Genomic DNA, 19,653 nt, shown 5'->3' on the forward strand with positions numbered 1-19,653 from the left:
CTATAACTTGAAAATGAAAGATGGCACATTCAAAACATCATTAATAAACTAAAATTGCTTCTCTAAACCTGCATTTTGTTTGACCATGTCATCTGTTTGACCAATGTCATCTGTTCGATCCTGAAAATGTAAATCAAATAATTCCCTGGTCAATAACCACTTAATAAGAGGTTATTGAATTAAACCACACTACCTGCATTATACATGTAGAATTTTACAGCTAATAAATGTATCAATTGCAGTTTGTGGCTGCTGTATACAAAAGTGCTAGAAGTTCACATGCAAATACATTCTTCTTTGAATTTGTCATACTTCCATTAGTGTTGTATGGAAATGTGAATTTAATTGTTTTTATATCTGCCCATTAAAGTGTTAGATAAATAATTGATAATTCATGCAAAAAATTTAATGAAAAAAATTCCACAGATTTCTGTGCTACAAGTTCCAGTTCGTCATCTTAATTTACTGGAGTATCAAAGCAAGGTCCTCTTGGACAACCATGGAGTTACTATTCAAAAATTCAAATTGTTGGATTCAGCAGAATATGCTCTTGAGTCATCAACAAGTCTAGGTTAGTATTTAGTTTTGTATCCAACCTAAAGTTAACCTCATTTTTTAAACTAATTTTTGTTCTATTCTCAACTTGGAATTATATTTCATCATCCTTGAAATATTTACAATACTAAACACATTTTTTCTGCTGGAAGACGAAACTATAGCAATCAAACTTCTGGAATAATTTGTTCTTCAGTGCCGTTATTTTACCCATGATAGAGTGGAGGTGTTTGTATCAGTTATGAATATACATTAAAGAGCTGAAAATCTGTTCAACAAAGTTGAACAGATTTCATCTTTTTTTATTTTGCAGGAGCTGCTGAGTATGTTGTCAAAGCTCAGATATTAGCAGGTGGACGAGGCAAGGGACACTTTGACACTGGTTTCAAAGGTGGTGTTCACCTAACAAAAGAGTAAGCTATCACGTATGCATTTAGAAAATTATTCATTTTAACCTCCATTTTTTCTATCTTTGTCTATATTTAATCAGTTTTGATGTTCACTCAATTTACAAGTCATTTATAAGTGTAGCATTGGTAGTTTGATGAAATTCTAATCATACCTGTAATTTGAGCAGTGCTAATGAGGTGGCCAAGCTAGTTGAGCAAATGGTGGGCCACAAACTCATCACAAAGCAGACTCCTGCTGATGGCATCCTTGTGAGGAAAGTCATGGTGGCTGAATCTGTGGACATTCTCCGAGAAACTTATCTTTGTATCCTTATGGACAGGTAATGAAATTAAAAATTTAATTACTGGCTAGGTATATCAATAACTCAATAAAATTCTTTATTTGATTTATTTCATGTTTGTTTTTGTATTAGGTTCAGTGTACATTTTTTAATTGAAAGAAATTTTGTGTTTAGTTACTTTCATAGCACAATTTTCTCCAATTTCCTACAGATATTAATTACCCAGCAACTTTTTTGAAATGCATTGTGAGGCAACTAATTTAAGACGATTGGATTGTTTGGGCAGAGACCACAATGGCCCCGTAGTGCTAGCCAGTCCTGACGGTGGTGTTGATATTGAAGAAGTTGCTGAGAAAACTCCTGAAAGGCTTTTGACACTGCCAATTGATATTTTTGAAGGTATTACTGAAGAGAAGGCTTTACAAGTAGCAGATTTCCTGAACTTCAAGGATTCTCTGCGTAAAAAGTGTGCTCAAGAAGTTATGAGCGTCTGGAAGATGTTTTTGAACGTGGATGCCACGCAGATCGAGATTAATCCTTTGATAGAGACTCCAGAGGGCCGCGTGGTTGCTGTGGATGCCAAGATTCAGTTTGATGATAATGCCCAGTTCAGGTAAACTGCAAGTTAGTTGATCAATTCAATTGTCAATGACATTTTTTAATGTGCAATGTTTTCATTCTGCCAATATTTTTAAACAAAATGTGGAAATTATTTTGGTACAGCTTTGATAGTCCAAATTTGTAGTGTAATAAGCTAGCAGATGCCAGTGGAATTCATGGTTATGGCAATCCTGTAATAATAGTTAACTTGATTATTATTACAGTTAATTTTATATGTTTTAATAATTAGTTTATATGGATCTCACGTTTGATGGTTTTGAATGAAGTATTATGCCGATCTGGAGGCTAAATGATATTGTGTAAGATTTTCGATCTATTTCTAGATCCATGAATCGTTTACTGCAAGATAACCATGGTATATTATTCATCAAACATAAAAAAGTTGATTGAACACAAAGTAATATCCTTGTGCACATGAAGTTTTTCAGCAGATTAATTGGATCATCAGAATCACTTGCTCGTAAGCAATATTATGATGCTAAAAATTAATGATGTCTTGTATTGATTCTTAATATTTTAATGTTTCAACAATAACAGACAGAAGGAAATATTTGCATCTGAAGATACTTCTGAATCTGATCCCCGCGAGGTCGATGCTGCAAGCCACAACCTGACTTTCATTAGCATGGATGGAAATATAGGCTGTCTTGGTGAGTCCCAGCGGACCGTGTCATCAATCCCAAGCTCGGTGTGTTTGTTTTAGGCTACGAAAAATTGAAAATAAGTATCCGATTTTACAACTTTCTCCGTGTAGTAAACCTTGTAAGAAAATTCAAAATGTATCCAATATTAATAAAAAAATCATATCTTCACTTATATTCGTACTTCATGTTTAACAAGTAATCTAAAATTATACTAGTTTCTTCACGGTCAAAATGCTTCATTAGAATTTAACTAGTTCCTAGTTAAATTGCTTTGACTATCCCGTCTACAGCTTCGTTGAATGTGCAATATGAGAAGCTAGCTTGTGAATAAATTTCCTGTTCCAGTGAACGGAGCTGGTCTTGCAATGGCCACGATGGATATCATTCAGCTACACGGGGGCGTACCTGCTAATTTCCTAGATTTGGGAGGTGGAGTGAACGAAGATCAGGTGTGTGGAAAGTATTAAAACAAATTTATCTGGGGAATTGTGCTCGCAAATATGATCGTCAGCTTTATTTTATTTTGACGCTAAAAACAGCAGAAAACCGTTGCTCAACAGATACAAGTTTCTGCAGTCTGCTGCACCTTTATGAACTATTAATAAACGATATTTTAAAATACCTGTGATGAATGTTGATTTATTTGCAGGTGTATCAAGCTTTCCGTATTTTGAGCGGGGATCCTTCTGTGCGTGGCATTCTCGTGAACGTCTTTGGTGGCATCGTCAACTGCGCCACCATAGCCAATGGCATCGTGAGCGCCTTCAAAAACATTGACTTGAAAGTCCCGCTTGTTGTTAGGCTCGAGGGTGAGTTCTCATCTTTAAGCTGTGTCATGCTTTAATGTGAAAAATTAAATTTCATTACATTTCAAGTCAAAAAGTGTCGGTCAGTGTTGCATCGTTGTACACAAATGACGAAAGCAACGTACGTTTCAAATACAAGACAATATTAAATTGGGATGAACGTTTTTGTATCATCGTTTCTTCATGTTCATTCTCGTGTACATCAGTTCAAAATATGTTCCAGAAAGACTTGAGGTCTGATAATCTACGAATTTTCCAAGAATCTAATTTTGCAGGTACTAATGTTGCTGAGGCAAAACGCATCCTGGCGGAATCTGGCCTGCCTATTCAATCAGCTGGCGATCTTGACGAAGCTGCGAAGAAAGCTGTGGCTGCCATACAATGAGAGATCGTTAGGCCGAGATTGTAAATTATGTTGCTTCATCACATTTCCACTGTTGATGCCTTTTCATATATTTATATATTTGGGATGGTGTAATATGTAAGCCTCGTCGAAACTTTCTCGTTTAAGGCAGCTCACTTTTTTTATGAGAATATTTAATCAAAGTTAGTTGCTACTCTGCAATCAGTAGGAATATCGCTGATGCTTCAATGAGTCTTCAGTTTTTCATTAAGTAACTGACTAATATTGTGCTTTTTAAATAAACAAAACAAAACAAGCGATAAGCGAAACTTGGCAGAAGGTAATTTGTGTACTCTTGGTGACTAATGTGATTTTATAATGAAGCTCCAATGTAGTTACAATCTGATAGCGGGATACTGATATTCAGTTTGTCATTTTACGATTTATTTATAAACTATTTTTCAATAAAAGAAATGATCACCAAACTTTTCATTTTTGAACATTTGCTGACTTATTTCAGAGAAGAATAATCATCTTTCAATAGTGAATCATGGTACTAATCGATAATTATATTCCAAAATATCGTGATAAAAAATGTCCGATGAGAAAGTCTATAAATAACGTGGCAATAGTCTGATGATCACACGCAGGCCATCAACGGTGCTCATATTATTTACATGTTAGCAATTAGATTTTATTTCCACGTTTAACTGAAGCTCCGGCTGTGTAAGTCATAATCAACGCGTGCATTACAATACGTGATGCTAGTGCCACTTAACTAACACATGCCCCTTGAACATCCAAGCGGACGTAAACATTAGCTTATCACAAAAATGTTGATAGTGAAACATAACGTGTCTACCTCCACGAACTACAAAAATTAGAACGTACACTGAACAGGAAAACGTCAAAGAGGAAATCGGATAAGTTTACATTATCACGAACCTTTCACCGGCTAAGAAAGACTTCGTTCAAAACTCTTCAATAAATCGACATTTCTTAACCTCTTAACTAATTAACAACTACAGAATCCACATTGACAAATCAGAACCCACATCAAATTTGAACAGTCTACACCACTCAAAGCCAGGTCCCTAGCAGCACTTAAACTATCTTATCCAGGAATGACGTTATTATTGACTAGAATATTCCTTGCTACCACTCGTGTTTTATGTCGCATCGAAGCTAGAAGAATATCTACTCAACAACAGCAAACGTTGAAAGTTAAACTTTCATCACATCCTAAATGTTAACAATGACGTTGGTCATTAACTTCGCAAAGCTCATTATAAATCTAGAATTATTCTGAAAAATATTAATAATATTTACATTGCAAATCATATGCCGTCGCATGTGTTCATCAATATGATTAGCAAAAATTCAACGAAGGTTCAGTGAAGGGTTCATAGAACTAACTTCGTAGAAACATCGTAGGCATATAGATAGAAGAGGGAAATAAATGATCGATTTACGCGAGCGGACTAATTTGAAATATTTGATTGAATCTGTTCTTTAATATATACTAGTAACTAAATATAAAAAATACATGAATGTATTTTTGGACTTGGAATAACGGGATTCTCGAACTGTCAAGATTATCTACCCTGGACAACGCGAAGCTAACCTGATATGAGAACAAAAATGCTAACCTGATATGAGGACCCTGCCGCACACCGCTAACGAACATTAGCAGAGTTAGGCAGAATTTCATGCCCTCGTGAGATCCTGTTCACCTTAGCGAAATTTGAACGACTAGAATTGTAAAAAGCGATAGGTAACAAAATCAGGTAAGGAAATGCTCTTTGCGAGCAATAATCACCCTTCAAAAGGTGTAGAACACTTGCAGCAAGATACTGTCAATCAATTGCAACGCTCGTAATGAAGCCCATGCCTTTAAAAAATGAAGAACACAAGTTTATCGAATATACTCTTTCAAAATGTAGAAAATATTAGCACCAGGAAACAAAACCCACTTACATTTCCCCTCAATTTCAATGCTGAGGATCGTCAGTGCATGGAGTTCTTGTGTGTAGCTTGTAGGAAAGTTGCGCCCATATTCGTAAGACACCAAGTTAATAATGGAACGTTTGGGAAAGTGACATAAGCTACTGATAATCATTGTAAATTGTGTTCATGGTTATTTCCGAAGACGACGTCGTATGGCACGAAGATGGATCATCTTCAGAACTGGTGGTGGCGATAGGATAAGCAGATTCGGTCACTCCGTTCAGGTCGTGAGAAAAGTTGCAAAAATTTCCACCAGAGTCAGATTCACAAAAAGGGATACTTGTATTTTCTTGGGATATTATCGAACTCCGAGGAACTGTACGAAAATTATTTTGCATGTCCGAATTGTGCATGTTTTGGTCATTCTGGAAAAGAGTTTCGTTGCCACGCTCTGCGATGACATTATGGGTAGCATCAGTTGAGTTGGTGTCTGAGCCATGACGATTACAGTACCCAGACTCAGTACCTGAACTCAGAAGTAATTTGGCTCTGTTAGCAATAAAAATTTCTGGCGTATTCCCGATAGCTTTTTGGGAAAGAAATGACTCGTCACCTTCAACGATTTCTAAATTTTTTCTAACGTTGGTTCTTTTGATTCCGTTGTGCACTGCAATTGTTTTATTGGTACGTGAACGTCTCTTAGGCTTTGAGGCCGATCTGACCATTGCAACGGAATTGGTGGAATTTTGGAGGTGTTGAGCTATATTCAATGGTGTCTTATTATTTGCCAATGTGTTAGCGGTGTCTTGCTCCGAGCTGACTTGTCTCATCACGTGTGATGAACTTTGACCTAGAACGGCTTCAGCGTGAAGATCCGAACCAATATTTGTCAGAGTGCACTCGGTAGACGGAGATTGCCGAGATGATTTCGAGTTTGAAAAATGCTCATCGGTCGAAAGCACATCAGTGAAAGATGTGATCATGGAACAGCTTGCAGCTAACGAAGGGACAGAGAAGTCGAGATCTCTCAAAACATTTGGATGACAAATAGCGGATTGAGAAGAAATCAAGGACGCGGAAGGGGGAAGAATAATTTGGCTGGAAGAAGATAAATTTCCACAGCATGATTCTACGCAAGTTGTCACGACTCCGGCATCGTTGGGCGGAGAATTAATCTCACAAATAGCATCACAATCGGATAACTTTGACTGAAGGACACCGCTGAAACTTGGAGCAGGAGGGCGACAATCGTTGGTAATGGGAGCTGAAAGTTGAGCGACACTATTTCCGAGACATTCGGAATTGGCGGTTTCTTGTTGAAGCTTCTGTATCATCTCGGTAAGATCAGCGGTATTTGTGTCTAGTAGTTTTGATGCACCACAACTTTGGCTACTGTTATCGCCCGTCGACAAAAGGCGAGGGAGATCATCTGAGGTCAGTTCTAATTCACTGAGAGCGGGTATTGTTCCAGAGTTTGAGGGCAAAGGAGGCTCAAGGTTAGCCATATCCGGACTTACAGAAGAGAATGGTAGGCCCAGCAAGGTGGTGGGGGATAGGAGAGGTCTAGTAATTCCTCTTAAGGGTGTGTAGCAAGCAGCCCTGGAGACGTACGTGGTAGCACTGAATGGACTACTGGCATGGCTCACGGGAGACGCAGAAATGCTACCATGAGTAGCGGGCAGCAGAGAAGTCAATGGTGGACTCATCGAAGAGCCGGCAGCTATTCTTGAGGAAGTATAGAGCATAGAACCGTCTTGATTTATAACAGGAGACGTGATCCTGGGCAAGCTTGAAATGAACGAATTTAGGATAGGAGAAGTACTACTCGAATTTTGAATTGAAGGAGGAGGTGTTCTTGCAATGGGAATCATACTAGATGTACTTCGCATTAGAGTTCTTTGGTTCAAGTTTGAACCGATGATGTATGAATATGACGAAGGAAGTGAAGATGACATGAAGTATGGAGGGGCAGGTGAAGTGCCGAAGGAAGGGGTAGAGCAGACGGTTTTCGGAGATGAGATGGTCGGAAGAGTAAGATATGGAGGATGAGAAGAAAGAGACATCGAATTGAAACTCGGCGCCGACACATTAATGCACTGAGTGTTGGGGATCATAACGTGCGAAGACAGAGAAGTAATAAATGTGGTACCGTTAATGCTTACATTTCCATCGAAGGTAGAAGAAATCGAATTGCCAATGGGCATAATATTCCCCTCCATTGATGATAGGCTACCATTTCCTCCACAAGCTGGTATGGGAAAAGTGAAACTCTGAGTGGGACTCAGAGCAGGATGGAAGCCAGCAGGAGACACGACAGTTTGAGAACTGGAATGATCCAATGAGTTGACCAATGGAGGCGTTTCAGATGATCCAGTTAGTGCGAAACCTCGACCAGCCAAAGACCTAGAGACGGGACATACACCAATATCCGGGCTAAGGGTTGCAGCAAAATGATTACTAACATCGGACTGTTGACTGCAGGTCACTCCTGCGGCATCCTGCGACAGTACTGAGTGGAATGATGACTGCAGGAGTGCTGCTATTGGTGAGGTAGCGGGAGGAGTGACACTCGAACCGTTGTCAGAAATATGAGATGAAGTAGCAGCCTGCAGTGGACCATATGCTGCACTATTATCATTATTTATACTAACTTTTGCAACTGACACTAACAAATCCCTCTTTTTAGAACTTTTCTTCTTATGAGAATTTGACCCATTTTTCTTTTCTTCGCCTTTCTTATTTTTTTCAGCCTGAGATTGCGAATGAATGAGAGATGTTATGGGCTGACACGTTGACGAAGGATCGACTACTTCTTTGAAGTTGGCATTGGTGAACTTAGATAGAAATGATGTACGTCCTTTATCTTTCGATTGCTTTTTTAGTTTCTTAGGCGGTGGAGATGAAGCCTTGGTACTGCCAACGGAAGATACATGAATAGAAACATAAGCTGAAGGATTTTCAGGGACAGAAGTTGGCAACTTGGAAACGGCGTTAGGCAGACTGCAGGGTTGCACGTAGAAAGTATCGAACACAGAGCTCGGAATATAGTTTGTTGAGTTGGGACAATCATATCGCACGTCACTTCTCAAAAAATTTGACTTACTTGCAAATGAACTCGACTCAATTTTACCATCGTAATTAAAATTATCCGAATTGAATGACTGTTCGTCCACATTACTTTGTGTACATGATGGACCAGCAGGAGCATCAATAGCATGCGCTGGAGTGTCACTTTGAATGCTCACTGGTAATGTAGATGGCGGCACGACAAAACCAGCAATATTCAAGGTTGAATCACGAAGAGTTTCTTCAGAAGGCATTGGTTGTGGTGGTGGTAAGTTCGAAATGTTTGGTGCAATCGCAGAATTCAAAGTAAAATTTTCCGAGTCACAGAGTTGGGATACAGGTGTGTTGTCGTGCGTAATACGGAAAGACGCTTTAGTTACTGCAGTAGCATCCCGAGGAGGCGTACTACCTTGAAGAAGGAAAGAATTAAGGTCGTAAGACGTAGTGCACTCTGAAAATGAAAGTGGAGAAAATTCAACAGGTGACGGTACCACTTTGTCTTCGCGATCCGGCAATTGTCTTGGCTGTGAAGACGCTACCATGTTTTTATGGTTCAGATTAGATGCAGGATGCAGTTTCTCACTAGACGAATTATTAATGAGGAATGAAGCAGTCACTTGTTGCGTACACCCAACGGCATTCGAGGAAAATCCCAGCAGGGGATCGCCTCTGGAGTTGTCGGAAAACGTCGCATCAAAAGAAGGATCGCTTCGCACTTTAGCGCAGGAATGGGCATTAGAGGAATGTCTCGTTTTGCTTGACTTGGTTTTAGCGTTAAACAACTGTTCTTTCAACTGTTGGCGGATGCCGGTTGCCAAAGTAGCAGATATGCATTCATTATTTTTCGAAGCGAATTGTGAGTCGGATAACGAGGCCTCGTTCGAGGACAGTTTGTCCGAACCAGAAGTAATCGATTGGGCATTAGATTCTAGATTCGAATGAAACGATTCTGCTGTTCCGTTAACACGCAGTTTGTTATCAACTAAAGGCGTTTCTGATCGAGGTGATATTTTTTGTGGATTGCATAATGCAGATTTCATGTGACATTCAGCAGTGTCTACAAAAGCACCAGTGAAATCTGGACCAACAGATGACGGCGACTGAAGATGCTGGACAGAATGTGGTTGCCTTATCTTGGTCATATATTCGCCTGCATCTTTCTGAATCCCTAAAATCTCACAGGACAGTGCCTGATTAGTATCAGTGTCGGTAGTTCGGGGAACGCTCGGCGTGGCATGACATGAAGCCACAGCCACCGTCGATTCTAGCGTAAAACTTGACGTGTGTGGTGTGACAAATATCTGTGACTCGCTATCAGCAACGTTTTGTCCTTTAGACCCGTGATATTTCTCTCCTGCGCCCTTCACTTTAACTTCTTGAGTAGAGTTCTCGTTCAAAAGAATACGTCTATCTTCTGGCTGAGAATTCAGCTGCGAAGAAGATGTCATCTCGGCAGACTTGGCAATCTGAACCTTGTGTTGGTATTTGTCCAGTTCTATGCCAATTGCGATTCCAACGTTCGCAGGTATCTGTTGAAAAATAAAACGGAATAATAATCTTTACGGCGGACCTGCATGAATAAATATCACAGATTTGTTAAAGTGGCCACTTCCATTTCAGCGAACTTGCAGAGCAAATGTCATAGAAAATTTTTTCAATGGAAAAAGAGCTCTCGAACATACCTCCATAGAAGCTGCTACTCCATTTTTGTTAGCATCATTGGCCTCATCTGGATGTCCAGTAGAAGACTGTAGTGCCTTCTTCACTTCCAAACCACACTGGTGCAGCATCTTTGAAAGCAAGGCAGCTGCAGTTGATATTCTCTCAAGCTGAGGAGTTTTCTTAGCGCACGTAGAAGACTGGTTAGTCGGAGTAATAGATGATACGCATGCAGCTTGATGGCACAAGAGCTCCCAAGGAGACAAGTCACGCACGAGCCGAGGAAACACTGCTTCGGCTATCTCAGTCGCAGATAAGGAGCTTATAACCTTGAAAACAACATTCTGAGTTAGGAACAGAAGATGTATGTACCATTATACCAATTAAACTGCAAAATCCGTTCCAACAATGAATTTATATTTCAGCTACAGCTATGTAGAGCAAACAAGACTTAATATCTGATTTCATCAAGTTACATCATGTTCTTAATATCATTAGTTATTAAATGAAATACTTACAGTACTTAGAGCATCAGTTGCTGAAGATGCCCCAGGGATTACAGGAGGTGAAGCAGTGCCGCACTTCTGGCTTCTTCCTCTACCTCTTCCTCGGCCTCGGGTCTTACCTCGACTGTTTGTTTTAGACAATTGAACATCAAAAGGTTTAACAGAATTATAGTTGTCGAGAGGGACCAGGGCAGCGGTAGCTGGGCGCAAAGTTTCATCTGATTCAGAGACCTGGGTCGTCAGAGCGCTTCTCGAAGGAAGATTAGGTGAACAGGTATTAACGACGGGCTCAAAATCAGAATTAGGGTTATTTGGATCAAGTTGCGTCACAGCAAAATATTCATCATTTGAATTCTTTTTAATGTGAACTTTTAGTGCTGAATTTTTTTGGGAAATTTTATCAGTTGCTTTCGCACAGATAGCGTCAGGTTTGGCAAGTGATTTACTAAATGAGTTGTCTAACTTTGACTGGGATTTTTCGATAGCCGCAGGGCTTACAAGTACACTGGAGCCAGCAGCCTTCGCAGGAGATGTCGACACAAATGGTAGCGTCGAATATAGAAGATTAGCGGACGGTAGGAGCGAAGATCGGGGCGTCTGCACACCGCAATCTGTTTCGAAGGGCAACGATGGTTCAGGATTACCGTCAGTGGGTCTGGTGCCTGGCGTGGGGCTGAGAGCCGTGCTGGTCTTGGCGCTCAACTTCTCGTTATTTTTAGCGGCTGTATTCGTCAAAGACAAAGTTAGTGGAGGAACCTCGGCTACGAATAAGCTATTGCTGTCAGTCAAAGATGACGATTCCAGTTCTTGTTTGCTCATGACGTCATCGAAGTCACTGAAGGGGGGTAACGAGAAAGACGGATTGGATATTTCAGGTGAGCTTACTTCAAAATTCCTTTTCATTTTTGGAGCACTTATACCACTGGTGTCAGCCTTGCTTTCAGAATCCGCGCAGCCGTTGCTGTTCATTAATGATTCGAAGCTGGGGTCCAATTTCTTTGAATCAGACTCAGCTTGAAAATCTTCACGTTTGACGAGAGGCTTGAGCGACTCCAGATCAGCCGCTACAAATGAGTTATTAATCTGTAATGAATCACTCGAATCGACGATCGAAACCAAATCATCTGCTGCAAACGAGGTGGAAAAGCCTCCAATGTTAAAGGTGGTGCTAACACAGGAGGCACTAAGCGATGGAGACTCGAAAATACAAGACGTTGAGGTCTTGTATTTTGACGGCAGGATTTGGTCAAAAGATTCTTTATCTGTTGCTTTCGTTTGAACCAAACAGTCATCCTTTGTAGATTGTACAGTAAAACTGACAGGAAGTTGCAGTGTAGAGCTTGAAGCTAATGAGAGTTCTGGATCAGCGAGTGAGTCACCAGTTTGATAGCACTTGGTTTGTGAAGACATTTCAAGCAGTCGAGAGATTACCGCTTTATTAGCATCGTCGATGTTGTTGCATTGAACATTAGAATCCACTTTAAACTCAGGTTCATCAGATTTTACAACATTAATGCCAATAGAAGATCCTCGTTTTGTAGTCTCTGCAGTACACACTACGTCGCCATCAGAAGTTGCGACATCATTCCCCTCAGATAAGCCAACGACAGGTCTCTCACTGAGCCAATCAGAAGCTATCTCGTCTGGGAGTAGTGACATTTTCAATGCCAGAACATTAGTCTCTTTATGACTATGTCCAATCTTCCGAACAGTAGTGATATTTGATGATTTGTCACTTTTTATCTTGGTAAAATGTTGCTTATTCTCATGATTAGAGTTTGACGAAAAATTGGCAGTAGTACTCTTGTGGGTGGTTTGGCTGCAGTTAGATGTAGAACCATTTACTACATTATTACAAAATTTAGATTGTGTTTGGCAGATGTTCGTGGAACTATAACTATTCTGCTGAGGGCCAAGTGAATTATGAACAATGCAACAATCAGCATCAACAGATGACTCATAGGATTTATTAGGTAGATGTTTCAAACTGGGAGCAAGTGTCGCTTGATTTGATGCACGTTCAATCTGAATTGGTGAGACTGAATTATTGCAGAAATGTTTTGGGAATTGCTGATAATGTCGGAGCAGCTTCTGCTGGCCCATGTACAGTTTTTTGCACGTGAGACATGTGTATCGCTCTCGGGCTTCTGGCGACATGATATTTCTTTTTTTACGGTGGATATCATCATTGAGATCTGAAAAATATCAAGTATTGTAATTAAACCACAAATTGCTAGCAACCAAGAAAAATTTACGCCAAAATACTTCTAAAATACGGGACAGTTGATTATAGAAATTAGTCACCGCGTCAATAGCTATAAGCAGCGATATATATAAAATCTATTTTTCACCTGTGTTCAAATTTATAATTAGTGATCTGACTGATACGATTGATTAGTGATCTGACTTATAGTGCCAGCAAGACAATTGTTCGTCTTGATAAGGTTGAATGTTCGTGTTTGTCTGTGGCTGCAGGTCCAAGAATGGACAATATTTAGCCTCACAATAGTTGTGCAAAAAGAAACTTACTTGCAAATGCTTGGTTTGGATCATTGGTCTCTGACTGTAAGGAGTCATAATCGTGGTAGCCAAGAGTGTTGTCGAGATCGGTGTCATAATCTACAGGCTTGAGGAGCTTGTAATCCATCACTCGGTGCTGAGGAGGGCGGCTGATGCGGCCACTGCGGGTCCGCTGCAGTCCCGCTGCCTTCTTGCCACAGCCACTGCTTTTATCCCGAGACTGCTGACAAACATAAATATTAACAGAAGCTGTGGATTGTAGTTAGATTGTTATTATTATAGATTTTATAGCACAATACTTCACTATATCTTCATAGAAAACGTTTCGGGAGTCCAGCTTCATCGTCAGTTCAAATGCTTCAAGATACAGATACAATCAGTTAGTACAAACAAAATTTAAAAAGAGACAATAAAAGAATTTCATAAATACAAGACAGAGAAAACAACCTAAATCCATCGTTTTAAAAAAATATGAGGATTCCAAAACATGCATCTTGGAACACCGGAATTGGACGAAAAAATCTTTAGGTCCCTATCGAATATTGCTACAGCTCGGCATGAGTGCGCAGACGAATGAGGGCAACATGCTATTAAAGGGCCAGCCCTACATCTCACTTCATGCTCTGCCAGTTTATAATATGGGTTGCGTGATGTGATACCAATCTACAGAGGCGCACATCGCGCACAACTGTATTTATAAGTTAAAGACAATCACATGTTTAATAGTCCACCTTAAGAAGAATACCTTTGTACCAAAATAAAGAATATATTCTAAAATAATTCACCAACAAATCATGAAGATCACCATCTGAAAAAAATTTAATGCAAAAAACTTCTGATTCTCTCAACATAGTTTGGACGCATATCCAAAGCAAGGATCAGAACAATAAACAATGTTCCAATAATCATCGGGAACAACCTCATTGTAACACTTGGACATGAATTTTTTATTTGGGTAAATAAAAGGTAAGACAAAAACCAATCTTGTGAGGCGAATTCAAATTTTTGTGCATAGCATAGAAGGTAAAACAAATATGAAGGCCACTGCTGTGTGTTTGAAACCCATTTAATTTATATTGAAATGAACATAAGCTAAAAAAGCTGGTACATAGACCAGTGAAAATCGACTTTTGGAAAACAGCAGACTAAAAATAGCTGTTAACTTAGTAACATTGCAATTGAGAAAGAGCACAGGTGCTACCAATTTGCGTATTTTAAATACATGTATTTTTTTCAAACAGAAGCCTAGTTTGAATGCAGACTTTAGCTCTTGACCACTTGAAATTGTGGATAGATAAGTCTTGCCATACCTTGACTTTGATTTGAAAATTTATGTTTTAACTTCTGTTTTTCTGAATTTTGACTGTACTAAAAAATGATTGTATCTGTATTCTAGAATTTTCAAACTGATGATGGAGCTAGACTGCAAAATGTTTCCAATTAAAATATTNAAGATATTTTGAATTATTGTTTAATTTTCTTTGCTTTTAAATTTACAGTGAACTGCCATTTCAAGCTATCAAGTGAACAATAATACTTAAAATTATTGTATATTACGTAATATTATGTATTACCACATATAAATAAAGTTAATTATATAAAAATTCATTTCATAAATATATTATTTAGTACCTACTGTAAAATGGGGTAACTTAGACCACTTTTTTTTAAATGATGCCATTTTTTTTACTAGCTATATAAAACTTAAATTGAAACATGCAAAATACAGGTCTATACTCTAGATTCACTCATAATAAATTGCTGGCTCCTGCCTCTCATAGTTTTGATGTAATTAAAAAAAAAGTGATGGTCTTTGTTACCATAGCTCTTGGGGTTTCTTAGACTGGGTGATAAAATCAATCATATTTTTGGTAAAATAACTCCAAATAACGCCAGGTTTTGGTGCATTGTAGTAGAACTCTTCTAGTTACATATGCAAATGAGAAATTAGAGGAAAGTGTCATAGTTTGCAAATGGGGGGCGCCGCCCCTGAATGGGGGAACTTAGACCACCTAATGTCAGCCATGAAGGGGTAATATTGACCAGCTTGGAAATTAAGTTAAAATTACCATATACAAGACTGTAGAGTCCGAAACATAAAGAAAAACATTATTAGGTGTATAAAACATAGAATATGTTATATATGGTCATTTTAAATTAATTATCAAGCCCGTCTATGTTACCCCGTCATGGCTGCCATTAGGTGGTCAGAGTTCCCCCATTGGGGGGCGGCGCCCCCCATTTGGAAACTATGACACTTTCCTAAAATTTGTCATTTGCATATGTAACTAGAAGAGTTTTACTACAATGCATCAAAACCTGGAGTTATTTTATCAAAAAATAAAAAATTGAAGGGGGTACTATGACAGGCTTTAAATAATAGCTCTTTTTTGTGGGTCACATTTTTAATTTTTTAACTTATTACATGTGCAAACTTTTTAAATCTTTCTATTGTGTTACGTAGCCTCAGTATTAGGCCTTTAATGCCCATTGACAAAATTTTTCTATGTCAAATAGTTTTTGAGTTTTGGGGGTTTTTGTTAAAAAAACGAAAAGGGGTCTAAGTTACCCCGGGAGTCTAAGTTACCCCATTTTATGTTAGATATTAATGTTTTTTTATTATTTATCAAAATAAATACTAATATTGCAATGATTAAACACGATATTTTGTCGAGAATCTCTGAAGCATTCACATTCTAATGTGGAAATGAAGCCTGTGGAATGAAAGAGCATCAAGAAAGCTAGTGTAATGCCGTGTACAAAGCCAGAGTAAAGTGCTTGTGGAACAGTGTAATGCAGGTTATCAAATAAAGGGCCAATATCTAGAGAGTGATGATAGAGTTGTCAGAGCTCAAGATGATAAAGTGATTGTTTGACATAAGAGAACATCATTTATGATGAGAAATTGCAAAGACACCCACCTTTACATTGGCCGTTTTCTTAGATTTTCTTGCTTGACTTTTAAACATCACAGATTTTGACGTTGTCATTCCCATCACCTGGTTAAAAGTAAAAAAATATGGGATCAAAAGATGTAGTTAGCAATATTCTAGATTTTCATATGACACAATGGCAGGTGGGAGAGGATTGTAACTTTCACAGGTTACGATTACAGAAATGGTTGCTTTTAAGCATTATACTTAGTTATTACCCCGTTTTTAACACATTTATCTTAGCTTTGTTTCGTGTCTGTCTGTCTATCTGTCTCTGTCTGTCATAAAAAATTCAGACCATAATTTAGAGCTCTTCTGAACATCCTAGAAACTTGAAATTTGGCATGCATGCTTATGCTGCCTAACAATTCAAGATTTGATCATCAGAAATAATAATTTAAAAAATATTTAATAAAAAAAATAAAAAAAACGCTAAAAATTCGCGGTTTGGAATTGAGTTTTTTCTCGAACATCCACACTTGCCAGCCCTGGAAATTGATTTGAATTGCTAAAATTGCTAACTAAAAAGTAGAAAATAAATATATATAAAAAATACTTTTAAAAACCACGTTTTTTGTGTTTTTACAAAACTAAAAATAGTGAAATAAAACAAAAAAAGAACTTTTAAAAATCACGTTTTCTTAACGGACAAAAAAGAAAAACATTTACTCTTACATAACATTACATAACATTTTACATAACTTAAATGTTAAGTAAGAGTAAATGTTTTTTTTTCCGTTAAGAAACATGGTTTTTAAGAGTTTTTTATTTGTTTTATTTCACTATTTTTAGTTTTGTAAATACATGAAAAACGTGTTTTTTTAAATATTTTTTATATTTATTTATTCTTGGCTTCGTTTTGTGTCTGTCTGTCTGTCAGCAAAAATTCAGACCTTAATTTAGAGCTCATCTGAGCATCCTAGAAAATTGAAATTTGGCATGAATGCTTATGCAGCCTAACAATTCAAGATTTGATCATCAGAAGTGATAATTAAAAAAAATTTGAAAAAAAGTTAAAAAATAATTAAAATTTCACGGTTGGGAATCCAGTCTTTTGTCAAACATCCAGACTTACCAACCCTAGAAATTGATTTGAATTGCTAAACTAAAAAGTAGAAAATAAATAAATATAAAAAACATCTTTAAAAAACAAATTTTTCTGGTTTTTGAACTAAAAATGATGGAATAAAATAAATAAAAAACTTTTAAAAACCATGTTTTCTTAACAGACAAAAAAACATTTCCTTTTACATAACATTACATAACATTTAACTTTAACATAACTTTAATGTTATGTAGGAATAAATGTTTTTTTTTTTGTCCATTAAGAAAACGTGGTTTTCCATTTTTTTTATTTTTTTTATTTTAGTTTAAAAGCTTCAGAAAATTGGAGATTGTGTGATAGCTATTTCAAATTTTTATGTTAGACAATATTCATTTCCATCATGATAAAATTCTCCATTGCATACAAATAAAATTTTATAGTTGTTCCACAAAGCACAAAACCATCAAACTAATAAAGATGCAAGTTGTAGAGGGCAAATTCTAACCTGTATAACAATGTTCTTGTCTGTTTCAGGATCATATACCATTTTGATGGCACTTTCATTAGGATTATGCTGCAGAGCAGCAGAGTTTCGCTGGAGTACCTCACATATACGCTCATACGAAGGCGTCTCATCTGGAGACTTTTTCTGAAATAAAGTTGGAAAAAGATCATTAAAGTTGCTCTTCAAATTTCATGCCAACACAAGAGAAGATTCTCAAGACCATTCAAAGATATAAAACTTAAACATCTCCATGTAACGATTTATAACATGGCAAATTTACTAGACATTAGGACACTTTAATGCAGACTTAACATCAAGTTCCAGAACATTGATATCAAAGAACAAATTTGCAACAATGATGAGCTTTGCAAGCACATATGAACAATCACTTTGTGTACTAATACCCAAACACGCAAATATCCTATGTAGCCTGCAAGCACTTCCTTAATTACTTGCATAATAAAAATTAACTCACTTGGTTTTCAAAATAAGGCCTGGCATTACTGGGACCTAATATTACTTGCATTTGTACTGAAGTGATATAAAAACAATGAGAACTCACCTTAAAATATGATTTCTTATTTTTTGAAGCATTAGGTGGAAAGTGAAATACATATGGTCCTTCCTTGCTGGAGTTTAAAGGGTCACATACCAGAGATGTTAAGTCAATTCCTTCAGTTTCCAAGGCCTCAATGGTGATCCCAATATCTTCATGAGAACCTGCAAGATTGGACATTTTTCAGAGGTTTTTCAATGATGAAATTGGAAATAATATTGATAATAAGTGCATAAAGGATTAATACACGGCATAAATTTTTGTACCAAATTTAAGAATTTGATTAAATCTCAAGGATATCAAATCCCAGATTGAGCCCATCGAGGTAAAACACATTGAGGTTGAAGTATTGAGAATTGAACAGAGAAAATTCAATGTTAAATTTTCTAGTAAATGAATTAGTTGATGAAAAATGACAAATATGTAATACCTTATGATTTGAAAGAACTCACTAGGTCCCTAGATTGAGGAGGATAAAACAGAAAGAATAACACTAATATTTTAAAACAAATGCAGTCTCACCATTAGGCAGATTCTGGTTTCCTGTACTGTCTTTCAAGAAGCTGGTTCCAGTGTAGACTTTGATCTTTAGCAAATTTTTTCTCAACTTTGACGTTTCAATACAACCATGTATAGCTTCATCTGCAGATTGAGTTGTAGTTGCAATGGCTTGAACTGGCAGGATCCCAACTTGAAGAATATGAGACAAACATGAAGGCTGCTGCCAGGCTTGCCTTTGGATGTTATCTTCAACATTCCTTAAGTTTTCTGAAGCAACAGCAGTAGCTGCCTGTATTTGTGATACTGGACAACGAACAGTGGAATCTTTCAGTGCAGAATTTGTTACAACATACTGAGAACTTCTAGGAATCAATTTCACACTAGGGAATGTAATTTTTGGAGCACTTGTATTGATCCTGTTAATGGGGATGGCATGAAAAATATTTTCAGAGAGAGTTAAGCTGACTTCTGGCTTACTGCTTGAATTAAGTTCACCATGAGGATACTTGTTGGAAGAATAGTAAATTGGATTGCTTATGCATTGAGTAACAATAGGATTTGTTATTGCAGAAATGGAGGGAGAAGGTGTCTTTGCTGGGCAGGACAACACATTTGCAGAAGTACTCTTGGGTTGAATATGAACATTTTTGGAAGATGTCTCAGCAGATCTCTCTGTTAGAGATACTTCTAAATCAGTTGTTTGAGAGGCCTTTTCCTCTGAATGCAAAACAGTAGAGTTGAAAGTGTGGTAAGAT

At 37.6% G+C, this 19,653-nt stretch overlaps 2 protein-coding genes across 2 annotated transcripts; one reads left to right on the forward strand and one right to left on the reverse strand.

Moving 5' to 3' along the window:
- Positions 1-408: 408 nt before the first annotated feature.
- On the forward strand, positions 409-4,140 carry LOC108675085 (succinate--CoA ligase [GDP-forming] subunit beta, mitochondrial; the record flags this gene model as incomplete). Its single annotated transcript, XM_018163072.2, has 8 exons — positions 409-571; positions 869-968; positions 1,133-1,285; positions 1,533-1,859; positions 2,405-2,517; positions 2,857-2,960; positions 3,161-3,320; positions 3,593-4,140. Coding segments are annotated over 8 exons (1,230 nt in total), but the record flags the coding sequence as incomplete, so codon positions are not given.
- A 1,463-nt stretch (positions 4,141-5,603) lies between these two features.
- LOC108675087 (mucin-3A) lies at positions 5,604-19,201 on the reverse strand (the record flags this gene model as incomplete). The annotated part of the gene is made up of 8 exons (XM_018163074.2): positions 5,604-10,202; positions 10,356-10,661; positions 10,851-13,033; positions 13,368-13,578; positions 16,280-16,357; positions 17,842-17,985; positions 18,404-18,561; positions 18,920-19,201. Coding segments are annotated over 8 exons (7,799 nt in total), but the record flags the coding sequence as incomplete, so codon positions are not given.
- Positions 19,202-19,653: the final 452 nt, after the last annotated feature.

The sequence above is a fragment of the Hyalella azteca genome, unplaced genomic scaffold (genome assembly GCF_000764305.2).
Source record: "Hyalella azteca isolate HAZT.00-mixed unplaced genomic scaffold, Hazt_2.0.2 contig3327, whole genome shotgun sequence".
NCBI classification, from domain to species: Eukaryota; Metazoa; Arthropoda; class Malacostraca; order Amphipoda; family Hyalellidae; genus Hyalella; species Hyalella azteca.